The 21,464-nt window shown below is 28.5% G+C and overlaps 2 protein-coding genes across 2 annotated transcripts; both read right to left on the bottom strand.

The window, feature by feature from the left end:
* Positions 1–220: 220 nt before the first annotated feature.
* On the bottom strand, positions 221–2,240 carry LOC126837859 (uncharacterized). Its single transcript, XM_050571808.1, has 4 exons — positions 1,785–2,240; positions 1,310–1,378; positions 1,137–1,229; positions 221–368 (listed from the first exon to the last, which is right to left on the bottom strand). Exons 1-4 carry the CDS (start codon positions 2,238–2,240, stop codon positions 246–248), a joined length of 741 nt encoding a protein of 246 aa, XP_050427765.1. The 3' UTR covers positions 221–245.
* Positions 2,241–7,486: 5,246 nt separating this feature from the next.
* LOC126838106 (DNA-directed RNA polymerase, mitochondrial) lies at positions 7,487–15,582 on the bottom strand. Its single transcript, XM_050572242.1, has 23 exons — positions 15,395–15,582; positions 15,192–15,320; positions 14,647–15,025; positions 14,407–14,539; positions 13,569–13,703; positions 13,312–13,470; positions 13,068–13,232; positions 12,842–12,991; positions 12,508–12,773; positions 12,236–12,398; positions 12,001–12,122; positions 11,702–11,917; positions 10,822–10,942; positions 10,532–10,753; positions 10,308–10,469; positions 9,255–9,368; positions 8,945–9,190; positions 8,696–8,855; positions 8,518–8,624; positions 8,170–8,345; positions 7,921–8,092; positions 7,741–7,832; positions 7,487–7,674 (listed from the first exon to the last, which is right to left on the bottom strand). Exons 1-23 carry the CDS (start codon positions 15,492–15,494, stop codon positions 7,566–7,568), a joined length of 3,798 nt encoding a protein of 1,265 aa, XP_050428199.1. The 5' UTR covers positions 15,495–15,582; the 3' UTR covers positions 7,487–7,565.
* Positions 15,583–21,464: the final 5,882 nt, after the last annotated feature.

Below are 21,464 nucleotides of genomic sequence, written 5' to 3' on the forward strand. Positions count from 1 at the left end.
TCTAGACATAATTGTATTAAGAATATCTTCTCAGCTACACATCGAAACTAAAATATTATACTATTTAAGTAATTGTACGGCCTACATTGATTTGTCCTAAAGCAATTGATTCAATACTAGTGTTTTTATAAACATATTTACTAGATCGTGAAAATATTTATATTCACATAGTTACTAAATAAATACATGTAATATGTATACAATCTATGTAATGCAATCTAGTTTAATTTTAGAAATTTAGTTTACTAACCGACCGTATCAGTATGATTTGAAAGTACTCGAACAGTTTCGTCTACAATTGACTTAAAATTTGTGTTTTCTGCCAGTTGTATCATTGTGGCTACAAACTTAAATAAAGTCATTGTTATCTACAAATACAAATTTTACATATATTATTTTTTTGTTTTAAGTACATTATTATAGGCTATAGCATAGGTTCTTAACCAGTGGTACAGGGACCCCTGAGGGTCCGTAGATGGTTGTACAGGGGTCTATGGATGGGTTCCTCCATTTTTTTTTAAATAATCCAAAAATAAATTTGTTTTTAATTAATTGGGAACTTTATTGAATGTATATTTATTAATTTTGTATACGTGAGCGGCCTTTCATATAGGGTGAAGGAAGGTATTTTCGTGGCATAAGCAATTTCGTGATATAGTTTGTTGATCGTATCGCGTAATTCCCTACTAGAAAATTGTCTTGAAAATCACACTGATTGTTAAAATAACTGTGTTTTAAAATTCATTGTGATTTTCAAGACAATTTTCTAATAGGGAATTACGCGATACGATCAACAAACTATATCACGAAATTGCTTATGCCACGAAAATACCTTCCTTCATCCTATCAATAAAATTTCCTATAACGTTTTTAAGATAACAATAATAATTTCTTTTCCGTATTCTGCCTCTTAAAAGACAACAACGAGACAAACCGGTTATTATTTGTATACATCAAATTTAGATTACGATTATTATTAATATTAAATGGCAATATAATTGAACGGTTTATTATTATTATTTTTTTTTTTTTGGAGGGGGGGTCCGTGATTATACTTAATACTCCAAAGGAGTCCACGACTCAGAAAAGGTTAAGAACCTATGGGCTATAGCATTGTGAGACATGAAATAACTTACTGTTAAGAAAAATTTTAAATCATAATTAAACACACCGAAGGCTGACATTTCATATGATTCGTAACTGGATACTTGCTTCATAAAAAAATTCACCTGCAAAATATTTCCCTTAAAATCATGCTTTACCTACAATCATTAATATATTCGTTTTCTTATGGAAGCAAGAATCTTACTTGTTCAATTATTTCTTCTGGTAATCCAATAATCCGAGTTGAACGTAAATACGAAATAATAATTTTCTTCTGAAAAATTAATTTTCTATATATTAGTAATTAAAAAAAGAGAAGTGGAAAGGCTAGGTATTAATGAATTATAAAATCAAAAGTTACTTTTCTCGATAAGTTAAAACTTAAAACGAGGTATTTTATTTTATCATAAGCAAATTTATTATGAAAATGATTTATATTAATATAACTTATAAAACTTAAAATGGCTTTGAAAAATAGTTTAACAAAAATTAACTGGTTTACCACAAAATAAATGTTTTTCTTGAACATGACTATGTAGTGAGTTTTCAAACTACTCATTATCAAAGAAAAATACTTGAATTAACTATATTGAAACGTGTTTTAGTGTATACAACATAAATATCACGGTACGGTAAGTATAATAATATGCAATCATTCAATTTGATTACAATGGACGTACCTGGATATTGGTCCACGTGGCAATCCCCAACAGCGTTACAATAAAAATGAAGTTTTCAATGAATATTATTACAGCTGGTATGATAGGTATGTTTACAACGTTAACATATAAAATTATAAATACATTATAAAACATGTCAAATAGTAAGAACATAAACAAAACCATCAGAACGGGTCCGTAAGCAAGACTGAACATTCTGAGCATATTGGATAGGTTAGAGTGTAACAGTCTGCAACACTCGACCAACATGACAACCTCTTCCTTAGTCCAACATCCAGGTTTCACCAGCAGAATGGCGGGCAGTCGTTTCCAAAGTTCATTCAAAGTCCAAAACCTGCATCCCAAGTGTCCCAAAAAGAAGCACGTGTTTGCCACAATCACAAAATCTGTAAATCGCGGCACGTCGAACAATATACCAGTTACCGTATGATCTAACCCAAACTTTCCCAATAGCATAATTGTTAAAGAAAAATGTAAGCAACTAAAATACACAGCGTATGAAGTGAATACTGTCAGCCAGAATTTCATACTAGGAGATTGCAATTGAACTACAGGGGGCATAGTGTTATATTTTCGATCGTAGACGGTAATCTCGTTGATTAGCCTGTAAGCATAGTGGAAATTAAGTTGTATCTCTGGTCTGTCGAATGTCAGACGTTGTTGTTATTTCATATTTACTTGATTGACCATTTTTCTGACATTCTAGCCGCAATAAATATCGTCCAATATCGAGTTGCGTCGTAGTAGAATACATAAAGACTCGGTAACTGACGGACCATAATGCTGGACATTACAACGTAGGCTCCTATTTGTATAACGTTGCCAATAGCGTACCACAGTGAATTATTATGGATCATAATGTTTGACGAATCGAAGCAGTACGAAAATGTTCTCAATCCGGATATTTTAGACAACACGGTCAGCGGCGTTAATGTCTTGACGAATACCGACTTCGAATAGCGTCTTGGTTTAGGCATTTAAGACGACGAATTTCGATGCAGTTGTGTAACTAGAACGAAATACTTTATTAAAGCTTGAGATCCGTGAAAATGTATTTAATATTATATTTGATTATGATGATTGATATATACACACCTAATATGGTAACTTACTTACCCGAATTACAGCCAATCAAATAATTATAATAGGTGATACTTTATTCGAACTTTTTATATTATTGCGTGCCTTCAATTACCTAATTATTAACGTAGCTATGAATATAAAAACGTAAATGAACTATCATTGCACGAGAAGCATTGTTAGGTAAAAAGTTAAGAGTTCACACACTTTTTGGTAGTACAACAATAATGTACTTCACTTTATTCAAATAAATAATTGTATATTAATATTTTCTTCTATGTGTTTTTTTTTTTGTCATTTTCAATTCTTTATTATAACCTTTTTTTCGCAATCATATTATTATTGCCAAATTATATTTACATAATAGTCCACTTATTTGATTAGGCTTATTAGACCAGTGAATAGGTTTCTTATTATATATGTATTGGTATTGAAATAGCGACTATTCTCTTTTAACGCAACTGAACAATTGATGTTAAAAAAAAAGTAATAGAACGAAATGTTAAACATTTGTATAAATAAATGAGTTTGAATAGCATCTTTTTAATACTTTAAAAAACAGCCGTTTATTCGAAACAACTATTATAGGTATTGCAATATAACCCACCTCTTTAATTCAGTATGCGTTTCCTCAATTGCTATATTTTTCTAAGTACCTTTCTATTCCTAATCGTTCCCTATTAGCTATAACCAAAAACACCACAACAATATATATATACTATATTATACTATATACCTTCCATAATATTATATTATTACAGAAAGCACAAGTCACGACGTTTATGCTCACTGTCCAACAACTGATAGCTATGTAGATAATGGATAAATAAATATAAGATATAACAATGTATTATAAATTATTATTATATTAATTGTATGTAAATATTATTTTATTTAGCAATAACTATGACAAATAGGTAAATTATTAAGTTCTTGTTGGCGCTAAATAAAATAAATTATTTAAAAAAAGACTAAAACATTTAGTTTTTTGTTTTTATATTTGTAGTATTAATTTATGCGCGTTATATATTTGCTTTTAAATATTTTAGTTAGTATTTCTAAGGTGATAAATTGTTGCATTATCAATCACAAGCGGACGAGCTGAGAGGTTATGATTAACTTATCTCTAATGTCGTACAAAATATAATTGAGATTCCTTACTATATTGTAAATAAAACACTTTCAAAAAAACGCTGTGAATCTGTAGATAATAGACAATTTATGAATAATGAAATAAAACAATTTTATTTTTAGTGTCGGGGTGGATACGATTAGGCTTGATCGTCTGCTTATCTTAATAATTTGTTACGCGTATAAAAAATATAAATGAGTCAAAACGTCAAACACGAACGAACGTTTAGAGCACCCCCCCCCCCCCGTGGAACTTTTTAAAACTTACCTTGAATGTATGATATGATGAAAAGAATGTTTTGAAATTTGTCGCATTAAGTTTTTTTAGTGTAAATTATTTTATTTTTACACAAAATTATTTCAACTATTTTGATTACTGTGGACGATTTTCGACTTTTCTATGAAATTTAACCTTTTTTTTCTGGTTTTTCTAAGCGTTTTTATGGAGAACTCAGTTTGAAATTTTCACATTTTTAGCTGAGATTATTTTACTTAAGAAAATGATTTTAAATAATTCATTTTGATGGCCGAAGGGTCAAGGGACTATAATAAATCAATAAAAAATAAGAGTAAAGAAAAAACTAAAAATACTTTATGCGACCATGGATACAATCGAAAAAAATTTGAGAACGTTCTTATTATCATAACAGGAATACAGGGCAAGGTCTAAAAAAGTTCAGCGGGGGGGGGGGGAGGTGCGCTACAAACGTCAGTTTGTATTTGGCGTTTTGACCCATATAACATTATACAAAGAAATACCTTCCAAAAACTCTGTATCAAAACAAATATTTTTTTAAGTAACTTTCAATTATTTTTTCGGTATACATAATAAAAAATATAAAACAAAAGATGATCAGGAACTTAAATTTTATAAGTATACAATTTTTTATTAAGATAATGTTACATACGCATAAGGAATTACAAGGTGCTGTACCTGTGGGCACTAGGCAGTTTTTCAAAAATGTTGAGTTAAAGTTATAAGTTCGGTGTAAATGTATTAGTAATTAGTATATAGAAATTTTAATTTTTTATTTCTAGCTGTTAATTTTGTTATCAGACAATCAGCGTTTTTTATTTATTTTTAACCAAAATACAGCTACATAAATTGTGTTCACTTAGTCTATTGAAAACATTTTAGAGGAAAAAAAACCAATTATTATGAAATCGAAAGATACCTACGACATTTTGGAGAGAATATCAATTTTATAATATAAATTTCTAAATATATTAACTAATAGCCTAAATTCTATATGTTTATATAAGATTTGTTTTTAATTTTTAACTAGACAATTTTTTTAAAAACCGATTTTTTCCATCACCATCTTTTTTATGATGTCTTTTTACTCTAAATTTAAACAGAGCTAGTAAAATGCTTTCTATGTTAGAAAACTGGATGTATAATATCCTCTTAATATTTAAAACTTACAAATTATGTGGATTTTAAATATTTATAGTGAGCTGTAGTCTGCATCCTTCCTTAGGCATTTGCTTGGTTTATAACAAATTGTGCAAATAATAAAAATAGGCCAAACTTACCCATATACGATCTTCTAGATGACATAGAATATATTGAGGTTTTTTTATTACTATCAATATCATATTTATATGATAAATATTCATTATAAGCTTTGTTGGCACAAGAAAAAAATGCATGTACGGCATAATACAATCACTATTAGATGTAAAAGAAGATCAGTGTTTGCATATTTCATCAAATTAAACCGAACTAGATACTAAAGAAGTGGAAATTGCAATTAAAAGTCTGAAAAACAAGATGGCAGCTGGTCTAGATGGCATACTTAATGAACAAATCAAACATTTTGGGCCTATAACGGTGAGATGGATCACAACACTTTTTGGGAACTGCATCGAAATGAGAAAAATACCGAAAAAATGGAGAGAATCGCATGTTATAGCGTTGCTTAAACCTGGTAAAGATCCTACAGAAGCGAAAAGTTACAGTCCGATTTCACTTCTGTGCCACCTATATAAACTGCTTGAAAGGCTTGTTATGAACAGAATGAAAAATCTCGTTGAGGACAGGTTTATCCACGAACAAGCAGGTTTCAGAGCGGGTAAATCATGCACAAGTCAAGTACTAAATATCACGCAACATATCGAGGACGGATTTGAAAAAGGGGAAATAACTGGGGCTTTGTCGATCTCACTGCCGCTTATGATACGGTGAACCATGCAATGCTTAGAAAGAAAATATACGAGATGACGAAAGATTATTGTCTAACAGAAATTATAGGAATGTTGCTGAAGGATAGACGGTTTTATGTGACACTAAATGGCAAGAAAAGCGAATGGCGAAAACAAAAAAACGGCTTCCCTCAAGGGAGCGTACTGGCACCAATGCTGTCAACATCTACACGAACGACCAACCGATAGGAACAGTAACACGACATTTTATGTACGCAGACGACCTGGCATTAACGGCACAAGGAAAGAAGTTTAAAGAAATCGAAGAAAGACTGGAAGATACCTAAAAGATCTAACAATATACTACCAAAAGAACCGACTAAAACCAAACCCGATGAAAACCCAAGTATGCGTATTTCACCTTAAGAACCGAGAAGCAAAAAGAAACCTGCATATCAAATGGAATAACGAAATACTACAACACAGTGACAACCCTAAATATCTGGGGGTTGTTTTGGATCGAAGTCTTACATACAAAATGCACTGCGTAAGAACTCAAACAAAGGTAGAAGCCAGAAATAACATTATACGGAAGCTCATTGGTAGTAAATGGAGAGCTGACGCGAAGGTACTTCGTACGTCTGCGCTAGCTCTATGTTTCTCGGCAGGGCAGTATGCGAGTCCGATCTGGGGAGAATCAGCACACTCAAAGAGAGTAGATATGGCCCTCAATGAAACTGTCCGTATGATCACTGGGTGTCTTCGACCAACGAACATTGATAAATTATACAGCCTGAGCGGAATCGCCCCACCACAAATTCGACGGAAAGTAAGCGCAATGGCTGAAAGAACGAGGAAGGAAACGGATGGGCGCCACCCCATGTACGGACAGATACCACCACCAAAATGCTTGCGCTCAAGAAGAAGTTTTTTAAACCGTTTTGGACCACTGAGCGTTCCACCTCAGGAAGAGCGGATTAGATTATGGCAAGGAGAATTTCCTTCTACGGAGTTTCCCAAAAAAGAAAGTCTTCCTACTGGAAATGACCTCCCATATGCACTATGGAGAACGTTAAACCGATTAAGGGTAGGCGTTGCTAGGACTAACAGTAATTTAGTGGGATGGGGTATTCAGGAAGACCAATTATGTAGGTGCGGACAGGTCCAGACAGACGACCATATACTGCAGTGCCATAGAGCCCCACATAGAATTGTAGATCGTAGAGATTTAATGGGTCGTATAACAAGACGAAGAAGGGAAACTGTCGAATACTGGAATGGTGAAGGAATCTGATAAGTTGTCGACCACACGATAGAAGAAGATTAAATTAAACATTTGATAAATGTATAAAAAGTAAGCACAAGTATATTTTTCAGACTATTAAAACAATAACAAAATATCTTAAGAAAAAGAACAAAATATTTTCAACTGAAAAAATATGTAGATTCTAATACACTTTCTAAATTAAAATCTCCTTTTTTTGGTAACCGTTTAAATACATTCAACAATTCTTCAGAGCCATTATTTTGATTACTAGAAATTAAAACTCTATATTAATAAATAATAATTATTATTTTTATTACAAAATTTAATACTTACGAGTTAGGAAGTTCATATTTTTCAATCATGTATTTTGATAAATTTTCCAGAATAGGTTCATTATGTAATGTTACAAATTGTTCTCGACATATCTAATTAAATTATATAAAACTCTCATTATTTAATAAAATATAATCTTTTATTTATTAACATAATATATAAAAACAGTGGTTTTCATACTTTTCCCATAACATCTACAGAGTTTGGGTGAGTCCAAAAACAATCATGCACCGATACAAAAGTAATACCAGCCCGTTCACAATGAAGTGATGTTAACATCATATGACTAGAGTCCAAAGAATGAATGAAGTTTGGAGGAAACGCATTTTTCTGTTTCATTACATTAGGTCGACTAATAATAAAACAATTTATACATAGTATACTAAACAATATTCTCTATTAAAAAAAAATATTAACTACTACACTTACTCATACATATCTGTTATAAAATATTCTCCCATTTTAAACCCAGTTTTCGTTGAATAATCAAAGTTTTTAAATTTACGATTATAAGGTTGAACTACAGGCAGTCCTAATGGTGTCACCCATTCTACGCTTCGACCACACGACTGAGATATCATACGAGCACATTCTGTAAACCAGTCCTATAAGAACAAATCAATTTTAATTAAAGAAACGACTCAAGAAATTTGTTTAAATTCTTCTCAACAAAATTTCAAATACAAATTTTTAATTTGTATCTAAATAAATATTCAAATCAAAATCAAATTAATTGGTAAACAATTTTTTAATGGATAATGGAACAATATCAATTACTTGAATTTCTTTTGTAGAAGTAAACATTTCCCTTAAACTTTCAAATGTTTTTGTAACCAAGTAAGTAGATGCTGACCAAATTTTATCTTTAGGAAATGATTCGATATCTATATAAAAAAAATACCATTATTAATATTTTATTTTTATAACAATTTGATTAATAATATATAAAACCAACCTTTTAATTGTTTTGCTATTTGCAATCGAGCACCAAATCTTGTAACACCATACACAGTTGTCATTACAGTTTGTTTAATCACTTTGCGTCTAACAAATCCATCTAAACATTTCGCAATATCATGACCATTATCAGCATCATTTGACCGTTCTCGTTCAACCTATTAAAAACATATTTTACAATAAGTACTTATAAATTAAAATTATTCAACATTTGTTGTATTCTAAATAAAATATATTTTCTTCATACCAATGCAGCAACACAGCTATAAACGTCTTGTGGAATTTCAGCAGGAGTTAAATTAACACTCACAGCACCGGCGTGATCTTTACCCAAAGCTGCATAATGCTGTAAGCCGTTACATGAACCATCTTGGTGTACAGGAAAGTGAGAAATAAATTTTGTTGGGTCTTTCGATTGTAATGCGTGATATATTTCTATACAACATGCTAGAGTTTGCCATGGAGTTTCTGATTCTGCCCACCACTGTTTTCCCTAAAAATATTAATAGAAAAATATCAAATATAAAGTGTATTCAGTTTTCAGACCATACACTTACTCCTAATGGATCTTTTGCCGAATCCAACATATCTGGAAGTATTTCTTCCGCATACTCAAGGCGTTCTTTAACAGAATTTCTCTTTTTCAGACCGGTCAAATTTACACAGTGAATCTATAATATAGTTGTACATAATTATAAACTATATTTAATATTTGTGAGTAAATATTAATAGTATAAACTAAATACGTGTTTTAAGTAATTTAAAAAAAAAAAATTAACTGGGCATTTTATGACACTTTTTTAATGGTATAAGAAAAATAATAATTTTTTTTTAACTTCTATTCAATTCTTTTATACAACTAATTTAAAGAATTTATTTATAGAAAACCTCAACAATAATTTTTTTAATATCAATATTATTGAAAATTGAGAAAATAAATTTATGATCAATATAATACATGTATTTATATGCGTAGTAGAAATCTCTAGCATAACTCTAGTGCTTTCTCGTGAATTTTTAGTCTTGATGCGATAGCTGAGAAGGTATTGTATTTACAATGTGTTTTTTTTTTGTGTCTGTATCCAAGATATCTTTTAAGCAACTGAACCGATTTCTTCGTGTAGCAGCTTTTAAGATCCCACTGTACTAGCTTTTTTTTTGCATTGGGTTAACATGGAAATTTTAATTTTTCATTTAAAAAATTCTATTTTGAAAACTAATTAAAATGTTTTCAATTTTAAAAAATATTTTTAAAGCTTAAATATTGATCTTCTTTTGATATTTCGTGATAACATTTATTAAACAAGTTATTTTTTTAAGTCATATAACATATTTTTTGTAATTATAAAAATCTTTTCAAATTAAATTTTTTATATGAAAAATTGAAATTTTCCTTGTCAATCAAATGTGATAAAAGTTCATTATGAAATACTAGAATTTATCTAGGTATCTGAATTTTTTGGCATTTCTTATTTTTATAGACTACTGTTGATTATTAATTGTTTTGGACAGTAATAAACACAGATAATATACATATGTGTGTCTATATAGTTACATAGGTATAACACATACCTATATATATTATTAGTAATAAGAATTAATATACTTACTTTCAGCCAGTCTAGTCCATTTGTACCCAATGGTTCACCTTTGGCAAAACATAACAATGATCTTGCCATATCAGAACCAAGATGATTCAAATGAGGAGGACATGGGTAAACTCGGCCACGAAAATCCATATTGTGAGGAAGCCAGAAAACTTTACCACAAAACTAAAATAAAGTCAATATTTAGGTTAATTTAGTTTTGATTAATAAATCCTTAAAATAATTACATGATTAGCTAATGATAGTCGATATAATGCATCACACCATAAGCTATACATTTCAGCCTTCTGCCTTTTTAACAGGTTGCGTTCTCTGTGTATAATGGACCGTTCTTCTTTGCTCATTGATGATGATATGGGTTGAGGTGATGGACAAGCAGATGATGGCATAGGAATACTCAACTTTGAAGAACCACCCGAACGAAAAACATGAATGACAACATCTAAAACCTGTAAAAATTGGTACAAAACAATTAAATATGCTACAATTGTTTTACACATTAAATTTAAAATATTACTGGTTTATTTATAGTCCATGGTATAGAAGCCAGTTGATTAAGGGCATCCAACGCTGGGTAAAGTTCTTGTTTTGGTGTTTGTTCCAGTCTATGCCATTGCAAAATAGCTTGTTGTGGTAATCTACAAATAAATAAAAAAACTTAATATGAAATAATAATGAAGAATCTCTATTGATATCAATATTTTAATGCAATAAAAATGTCTTTTTATAATGTTGATAATATTAAATTATAAACATATATTTATTTCAATACTATTTAATTGATTTTAAATAAACCACTTAGCAGGAACGATCTGGCTAGGGCTGCGAACGCAGCCCCCAGCTATGATGATGCCCTGAAAGCCTTAGAGGCCCTGGCATTTAACACAATGTGTGGGATTTTCAAAGGTAAAACAACTGTAAAATTGTGAAAAATATATAAAATGTACAAATCAAATTTTTTTTTGGGAGCCCTTTAGAGATTTAGTATCCGAGACCCTTAAGGCGCCAGGCTGACGACCCTGCCACTAAGAAATACTATTGGTTAGCACATAGCACTATTTGTAAGAGAGCGTTCAATAATCAAGCAGTTAACTTGGTCCAAACTTAATATTTTCTTGAAATAAAGTGCAAAAACTCGGTAATATATAGCAAACAAAAAACAGACAAAAGTTAAAAAAAAATTTTTTTGAAATTCTTATTTTTTCAATCCTTTGATTACCTCTAACCTCTTAAGTATTGAAGACATTTTAACAATAATGATATTGAAAAATATACTAAAATATATTTATTTAAACTATAGCAATATTAAAAAAACTACAAGAATATTTTTTAATTTTATGGTAATGACGTAAATAAATAATGATAGGTTATCAAATAAATAAAATAATATTACATACCTAATTAAATCTGCTTTAGCTGCAATATAACCTCCAGAATACACAGACGACCAAGGAACTGGAGGGCTCAACATAGGAATCATAGTGACATCAAAAACTAAATCATCAGGCTCTGAAGCTTGATAAAGTTTAGACAATATAGGGTGAGGTTTTATTTCTTGCTTGATTTGATGACCTTGTCCACGAAAAACTGTATAAAATGCTGGCAACAAATGTCTACAAATTTAATGTTTCAATAACAATTACTAAATTCATATTAATTGTTTTTATTAAATATGATAAAATGAAAAGCATCTTACTCTTCAGCTTTATTATCTTTCAATATATTGACATCAATTTTGATATCTTTGATAATAATATTGTATAAAAACCTCCCAACACTACTAAGTACAGTGGAAGGCCATACTTTATCATCCAATTCCTATTAAAAATTGTTTACTATATAATGTCACCAATAAGAGAATTAATGTTTAATCTATAATTATAACTTCTTTTATTGATCAACACATGAAAATGAGTTTTATTTATACTTACTATATCGGCACCTACAGATTTGTATTTGTGTATTAACTTTTGCCATTGTTGTCTTGTATTTTGACTATCATTGTTGCTATTAATATACCATGAGCAATAATCACTATAAACTGTTTTAATTTTTTCTAAAATTTTTGTATTCTTCTTATACTCAATTTGATATCTAAAATAATAATAAAAACTACAATTACTACTATTACACGTTAATCATAAATGATTTTTTTTCTTTGTCATAAAAATATTATAAAATGGCAAAAAAGCACATTACTAACCTCAACCTAACTTGATTTGCTAACTGACGGTGCAACATGTTAACTGTGGGGCTAAAAGTTTCTGATCCTAAAGCCAATTGGCGAACTTCGTGGATAATGATGTTAACATATTGTTCTGTACTTAAAACTCTTAAATAAGGATAAATATTTACATTTCTATACGTTTTTAAACAATTGTGTTGAGCACGTATACTTTCCAGCTCTCTTATAATGGCATTTCTTATCATTTCTCTCCATTTATCTTGCAAACAGTTTAATTTTTTTCTCTAAAAACATAAATTAAGTAAAATAGTTACTAACGCTACTATATATTATACTATTTAAAATCCCATACCTTATTCAAAACTGTGTCTGATGGCGTAGAATAATTTTGTACAGATTTAACGCTTACTAAAGATGCCATTTCCATTTTTAGTTGTTTTTGGCCTAATTCAATCAAATCTTTTTCATTAAAAAGTCCTTTAGCGGGACATTTAAATGAAGACTGAATTATAAAATGGTATATTAGTATACAGGATAAGTTATGATTGATAACAATAAAAATTAAAATGGAGAGTTACATTTTTATTATTTAAGTGTTTAAGAAGGGAACACTCATAATGAATGTTATCCATACTGATATGTGGTTCGAATGATGGTTCAAGCAATTGTATAGCTTTCAAAACGTGCTCTCTTTGCTTCCCAACATAGATGCTTTTATCAAATAAGTCATTAAATGAATAACCCTAGAAAATAAAAGCAAAATTAAGAACAATTTACAATATAAACATTGTTTATAATTAATGATCTTATCAATGAACTTACATTAGATAAATACTGTTGGGATAATTCTTGTAACTGCTTTACATTTGGACTTTTAACATTGGCTAAACATTCAAAAGCAGCTGCATATGTTTTAATATTAGGCTTTATTTCTGATACCTCTATTAATTTATAGATTTCTTTAATTTTTTCATAATTTCCCTGTTAATTAAATTGAAAATTTTTTTAACTCAACCAACGGTTAAACATATTTTATTACACACAAAATAATTATTTATTTATTAACTGTTATTAATTACTTTATTTGCAAACCCATGCAATAAACAATTGAAAATGCGAATATCTACTATTTTTAATGACTCTTTATGTGATGTACTTTTATTACAATAATGACATAAAGCTGCAAAACCTCTATTTAGAAATCCACAACATACCTGAAAAAAATAATTTTTAATCAGTCTAAAAACACATAAGGCTGTCTTTAAAAAAAAGTTTTTTTCTTGCCCCTCTCCCTCATATTGATAGTAGCTTATTTGAATAAAAAGTCCTTAAATTTTCTGATCTTAGATTAACTCTAGGTATTTCCTTGAGTTTTTTTTTTGCATTTAATTAATATGGAACATTTAAGTTTTATTTATATAAGTAGAAAAATTAATCCAACGGAAATAATGGTTTAAAAGTTTAATCGGTTCCTTTATTTGTTTTGTAATTTTAAAACTTCTTTATTAATATGTATAACAATTATTAATATTTTATTTATCAACATAATATTATTAATAGTTACAAGTTTTTAAAAGGATTTGCCTGGAACAAATAAAAGAACAGAACTATTAAAACTATTAATTCTAGAACTAATAAAGAAAATTAACTTTAAAACAATTAGTTGATCCTTAATTATTAATTCCAAAGTTTTGGTCAAAATTATTTATTTAAGTTATCTAAGGAAAAATAAAATTCATATTAACCCACATAATACTCATACAATTTATAATTTCTCATCTGAGTTTAAAACTATGATCCTAACATATGCATTAATAAGCCAATATCAAATTTTCTCAATTTTTTTGCATCCAGGGGTGGCCACAACGAGGCTTGCTATAATACATAAATAGCTCACAATTTATAAATTTAACTTACACATAAATCTATATAGGCAAGCAATGTTTGATTGAGACTTTTTTCACGTCCTTTAATACTTAATTGTTTTACAATCTCTTTTGTTTCTGCTTTATTTTTTGCAATCATAATTTTATCACGTTTCTTTTTGGTCCTATTATACCCAGAAAAAATATATATTTATAAAATATACTAACTTGTTAATAGAATTTTATTATTAATTAACAGTTGTAAAATAAACAAATACCAATGTATACTTACAATTTACCATTAGAATGATTCAAATTATTTACATCATATGAACTCCCTTCTAAACTATCGTCTTTTTTTGTAGATTTAAAATTAAAGTTTTGTTCAATATCATTTTCTGTTAAAGCAAGGGTTTTTAATAATTCAGAATCATTTAGCAAATGTTGATGCTCATCATGTAGTTCGTCAATATCTTCCAACAGTTCTTCTTTTGATATTGATTTATTGAAATTGTTATTTGGTTTTGAAATTGTTTTAACACACTTATTAGAATTTTCACCACTTTTAGGAAACATAACCAACGGTTTTTTATTGGCAACCATGTTATGAACTTGATTTGGTTTTAGGTGTTTTATTTTAATTTTTGATTCACTGGTAACACCATTACTAACTGAAACAATATAAATATTCTTATAGAAAGCGATTCTTACTGATTAAGTATATAAAAAACTTTTTATATATACCTAATTTTTATGCATTTTTGAGAACATACATATTATTTATTCGAAAATATAAACAGTATTTATAAAACACAAGCAAAATTAACAAATACTGACCTTGTACTACTTCTGTAAATTTTTTCAGTTTTTTTTTAAATTGTTTAATTTTTGTCAAATTGTTAATTTGTAAATTCTCTGGATTTGTAGAACGAAATCGAAAATATAATTGAATATTACACAAACAATCTGTAATAATGTAATATGAATAATACATTTTGTCTAACTATTTTTTATACGATGTAAAATATTATAATACGTACTAGAACGATTTGTAATTTTCGACAAAAGAGACTTATCAATTAAAATTACTTGAGGACATCCGTTACTTATTTGAGATCTAAATTTGAACAATCTGTACATTTTTAAAATACTAAAAAAAGTCTATGGCCTACGCATATTTATTAAGTATACATAAAAAATAAAAATAGTCAAATATTCTTGCGTTTTATAACGTTATTACTTGCAACCGGAAAAATTATATTATGATATGTGATTTTTATATTTTGAAAAGAATAAGCATTAAAGCATGTGATTTTACTGATTAAACACCGAGGTTAAAATGATAACAGTATCACCATTTCAATAATCTAAACCTAGGTTAGAAACCAGGATACTGGGTTACTGTAAGAGTTCTATTATCACTTCGTTCTTCCCCCCGCCTTATTTTTATTAATTAAATTTAATTAAAATAACTTAATTCAATTAAAAAACTTTAAACCTCATAAACAGCTTTAAGTATTCTAAGAATGTCCGTTAAATCCATAAATTCGGAGCGGATAAGTACTTTAACATTTAAAAAAATAAATATGAATATTCTTTTAAATAAAGTAAAAACGTTTTAAAATTTTTTGTCATAAATATATAATAAATTATATATACTTAGGTACTAAAGGGGTTGAGCATTGAGGTTTTACTATACTTACACCACTCATGCTGGGTTACACACAAATGTATTGGTTCTATACTTCTATAAACCGAGTATGGACTGATCACGATGGTCAATATCGTTATATAAAACCAATAATAATTTAAAACAGAGTAGCCTTTTCTTAAATGCAACTTTCTTTATTCCCTTAGAAACAGTTATAAAATTTAAAAAAATAAGATGTAAAAATATGACTTGTAGCCGATAACTGAGTGTTTCTCCGGCATTTCAACTGTTAAAGTTTAAACTTTTAAAATATAAATGTTCGGCTTAATTCATACTTATCATAGGTAACTGCGCAGTTCAGTGCTTTTACACTTTACAATCGAACCTAGCACAAAGAGGCCAAGCGTACGTACTACGTTGGAATAGTAAGTACTGTTTGGAAGTACCTACCTATAGGAATAGTATACATAATACAATTATTCATAAGCTTAGACGCTTTAATTATTTGATTACTAGTAAAATTGCAATGATAGTAATATACCTATTTACTTTTAAATTCAATAGGCTTTAAAATTGACATACTTTATTAACTTCGTAATATCTTGTTTTTTTTTTAGTTTAAATAATAGGAATAATAAAGATAACTAAGTGCATTTATATATAAAAAATTATTTAGTCTAAAAATATTGGGATATGTTTTATATTACTTAAAAGCAAATTTTAGTTTCATTAATTTTTTAGGGGTTTTCAATTTTAGACTTACAAAAGGCTATATTTTATATAATTGTCATAGAAAAAAAAAGAGCTAAAATTAAAAAAAAGTCACCCCTTCGCCCTTCCCCATCAAAATCTAGAAAAACACCTAAAAACTTTATAAATTTTTCTACTTAAAAATATGATGCTCTATAACTTTTTTAAAAATAGTCGAAAAAGTTCCAAATTTATATGAATTGTTCTTCAAACATAGTACTATCGATAAACATTAACAAACCAAAAAAATATCATAAACCTTTTCCCCTAGAAGGGATAGAATTTTTTTCTTCATTTCACTTTTTCAAGCAAAGTTTTTGAGATTTAGATCTAAAAATTTGACCGAAGGTAGACCTAAAATGGAACTATAACATAAACAATTTTCTCGAAAGTCTGTAGTCAAATTTTTTTTTTTTATTAAGGAAAAAACACCAAAAATAGGGTAAATTTACACTTTGGCCGTAGTCAGTTTTTGGGTTGCTATATGTGAGTGAATCAACAGTCAACAGGTAATGAAATGATTTCCATTATATTGTTAATTATGATATATGGGTAAGTATGACAATAAATTTTTCTAGACAGACGATCAACCCTTATCGTATTCACCCTGCATAAGACTAAATATTAAATTTTAAGTACATTATTGCTGGTCCCACGATATCTTCTAAACCGCTATACCTAACTGGTTTGAACATACTATCCACAGATTCGCATCGAAGCGTTTATTTAAAAGTGATTTTATCACTTTTAGTTATAATAAAATCTGTAGAACTGTGACCTCTCCGTCCCCACTATGCCCCAACCCAACTGTACTGGCTTTTTTATCATCAATCTATATAAGAACTTGTGTTTAAAACTAATTTTAATAATGATAGTACTTTGTTAATATTTTATTCGATTTTTAATTAATTTTTCGATTTTGAAATTTTCAAAACATTGGAACTGGATCTAGGACTGGGCCGGGGCCGGGACGGAGACCCTTGAGTAAGAGGGGGACATAATCAATATAATGTACATATCGCCGCCCCGGTAGAACAATGACACAACTGCAAAATTTGGTAAAATGCTTCAATGTGTTTAGATATTATAGCGAACGTATATGGTAGAATAACGTCGTAACTGTAGTTGTAATAATTAATTGTGCATTCATGAATTATTAAAATTTTAGTGAAAAATAATTTGGTTTTTTGGTTCTCCTGTTTTTTGACGTGAAGACGGGAGAAGTGTATTATATTTATCATTGAATTAAGTTAGTTAAAAAAATGTTTAAAAAAAAAACCATCAATTGTCACTTAATATTCATATTGTTTTGTAATTTTGTAATTAGACCTAAAAGAGAAAAGAATTTCACTGAGAAAGAAAAAATTGGAAATGATGGAATATGTATAGAAAGAACTACATATATTGTCGCTTAATAATCCCAACAAGAAGATGACATTTTCATTAAATACGTTCTTCTAAACAAGAAAGGAAACACACAATTCAATTACAGTAATTAAATACTGGCACATCATGGCAGAAGGAAATGACAATGGTTTTTTTATTTATGTTTATCGTTAAAAAGTTTTAGACTCTCATGGGAATCGAACCGGCGACCTGCGAGTTCTTTCAAACGCCGCTCGGCCACTCGACACATGTACGTTTCACAACATTATAGGTACTATCAATTTTGGAACGATGATTGAAGTTTCTAAAACAAGGAGTAATTTATTTTTACAAATATATGTTTAAATAATTTGAGAAAGTAAAACAGTACTAGAATTCTATTTCTAAAGTTATGTTGTAAAAACTGAAAAGTAAAAAAATATATACCCAGCAAAGACTTAGCAAATTATCTTTTACCTCGATTTTTTCTGTATAGAAATTAAATTCAACTGTTAATTAGTACTAATTATATTTGTTTTTTTATAGAAGTGATATTATGTATAGAGTACATTAGTTATTGAATATTTTCTGTATTTAATTTAGCCTGAATTACATTTACTAAGAAATGTATATTTTTCTAATATTATAAAAAAATATATATAAATATTGCATATAAAATTGAATCTATAAAGTTTACATATGTATAAAGTAACTATATAAAGTTTTTGTATAAAAATGAAATTCTTTAATTTCTATAACTTATTAAAATAAATATAAAGGTAGGCATCTACTAATGATAATATTATGACAGGTGATATTAATATCAATATTAACAATTTAGATCTATATTTTGTGTCTCTGTATGTTTTGGCTAGTCACAACTTTTTTTCATGTATAAATGTTTTCACTCGTGTATATATTATGTTATACCATCCTCTCAAACTTGCATTGACCACAGTTTTGTTAAAAGCATTGAACTTAATAGTACAACAGTCAACATCTTATATATAAATTTCATTAGCTTTTTTTTTAAACCTCATGACGTATCCGTTAAATGGGCTTCTACACTAGCATTTATTAAGGCGCACTGTATAGGCAACTTTTCACAAAAACTTAACATTGTATAATATTGTATTATATACTAATATATTTTTTATATTATATTATTATTTTGATATTTAATTTGTTTTTTTCAATTTTTATAATGCATGTAGGATTTACTTTTGTACAAAAACATACTTTTATAATTCAAACGTACTTCAATTTAAGGTTTGAAAAACATTTGAATTATTTATAATATTTTCAATGCATCGATCGTGGGTATCACAATCTTAAAATTATTTCAATGTAAAAATCTGCAATTTTTAACTTTTTTAAAATTTAATAATTAATTAACAAAAAATAACTTTAATATTGTGCCACGATCGATGTATTGAAAATATTATGAAGAATTCAACGATTTTTTAAAACCTTAAATCAGAGTATTCTTAGGAACATTTAAAGTAAACCGTAAACGAGTCGTTTGCGACCTAAAATACGCAGGTGTAGAGGCCCTCTACAAACATTAACATTTATTAAGGCGCATTGTATAGGCAATTTTTCACTAAAACATATCAAATACGCTATTTGGATATTTATTTACTTTTCGACTTTTATAAAGCATACTGGTATTTTTACATAAAAACATATAGGTGTATACTTTGAACAATAAATTACAAAAAATACTCCGATTAAAGTTTTGAAAAAACACATTATGATCCCTTCAAAAAATGTACAAGGTATCGCTCGTGGTAGTTTTAAAATTCTTTTGTTAATTAATAAATGCTATGTAAAAAATTACAATTACAATGTAATTGAAAACGTACTTCGATCGATCTATCAAGCAAGTATTGAAAAATCTATATTTGTTTTCAAAACTATTATCGGATTACGCGTTTCAGTATCGTTAAAATTAGTACGAGTTGTTTTCGACCAAAAAAACATAGGTGGGTAGGCTCTCTTAAATAGAAAATATGGTATCAGTAAATTATACAGTATTAAAAGAAACGAAATTTATATCAATGGGTTTGAAAGCTTTCCACGATAAGAAAATTCTGGTCCATAGCACATTTTGGATCAATTACTGTTACTTAGGCAAGAGTTTAAAATTATTTTCACAAAAAAATACCAGTTATAAACAGTACAAGAGTTAAGTTCAATTATAAAAAATCAAATATTGTGTAAAGATTTTTTTTACAAGCGCGAGCATTATATGTAAACATTTTATTTTCGATTAGAACTTGTTTTATTACACTAGTTATTTACAATACTTTTGAGTTTTTAACACTAAAATGTGTATTACATAAGTGAACAATATGAAACATTCGGTGTATTTTATTCCATTTTTTAAAAATTACAGTTCTATTTCGTTTAGCTATTTTTTTTATTTTATAAATACGGTGGCTATTTTTTTAATATAATCAGACTATTGCAATCGATATAACATGTAATGTATACAATCAATGTGCAGATATACTTTTATGACTGAAAAATGTTCTACGATTTTCGCTGTAGACCTGTGTTTGCAATGTACTATATAGGATTAGCGATAGTAAGTGACGACTGGCGTATGTGTAGATAATTTATAACAAATGATTTGGTATTATAAGTTTCGATGCGTAGCAGAAAACTTTTTACAATGATGTGTTTTTGTGTCTGGACCCACGATATCTTCTAAACCGCTGAACCAATTTCTTCGTGTAGCTACTCTATAGATCAGAAATCGTATCTAATAGGTACTTTATTGGGCCAAAAAATGAAAAAGTTCACCACTTCCCCTTTAAAATGTACATATTTCTCAACTTAATATTTAGGCGCTCTATAACTTTTTAAAAATAGTCGAATTAGATCTAATTTTGTATGACAATGTCATATTCTTTAGACATAGTACTAACGTATAAACGTTGACAAAACAAAAAAATATCATACGCCCTTTCCTCTAGAATCATTTTCTATATTTTGTATTTTTAGGGTTGAAGGTTTGAAAATTAGACTGAAGGTAGATCTAAAATAGTGTTATAACCTACACCTACAATTTTCTCAAAAATCTATAAGGTCGTCAAACTTTTGTTTTATTAAGGAAAAACCACCAAAAGTTAAAAATTACACTTTGACCATGGTAAAATTCTTGCTGTGTGCTAGTAAATCAACAGCAAACAGCTACAAGCAACTATTTTAATTATATTGTTAATTGAGGTATATGGGTAACTATGACAAAAAATTATTTCAGACAGAAAATCAACCTCAATACTAAAAATACATTTTTAAGCATATTATTATGCATTTCAGTTGTAATAATTCATATA

The sequence above is a fragment of the Adelges cooleyi genome, unplaced genomic scaffold (genome assembly GCF_023614345.1).
Source record: "Adelges cooleyi isolate 19-005CV unplaced genomic scaffold, UGA_ACOO_1.1 ACOO_flye_CR_arks_rails_tigmint_CR_PRNA_30, whole genome shotgun sequence".
Lineage (NCBI taxonomy): Eukaryota > Metazoa > Arthropoda > Insecta > Hemiptera > Adelgidae > Adelges > Adelges cooleyi.

Coding starts and splice junctions, on each gene's coding strand:
- LOC126838106 (XM_050572242.1), bottom strand. CDS start 15,494: ATGTACAGATTGTTCAAATTTAGATCTCAAATAAGTAACGGATGTCCT. Junction 12,123..12,235: donor AATCTGTAGGTGCCGATATA/GTAAGTATAAAT, acceptor AATTTTTAATAG/GAATTGGATGATAAAGTATG. Junction 8,093..8,169: donor TTTATAACAGATATGTATGA/GTAAGTGTAGTA, acceptor TTTTATTATTAG/TCGACCTAATGTAATGAAAC.
- LOC126837859 (XM_050571808.1), bottom strand. CDS start 2,240: ATGCTATTGGGAAAGTTTGGGTTAGATCATACGGTAACTGGTATATTG. Junction 1,379..1,784: donor CCACGTGGACCAATATCCAG/GTACGTCCATTG, acceptor TTAATTTTTCAG/AAGAAAATTATTATTTCGTA. Junction 369..1,136: donor ATTTAAAATTTTTCTTAACA/GTAAGTTATTTC, acceptor TTGTATTTGTAG/ATAACAATGACTTTATTTAA.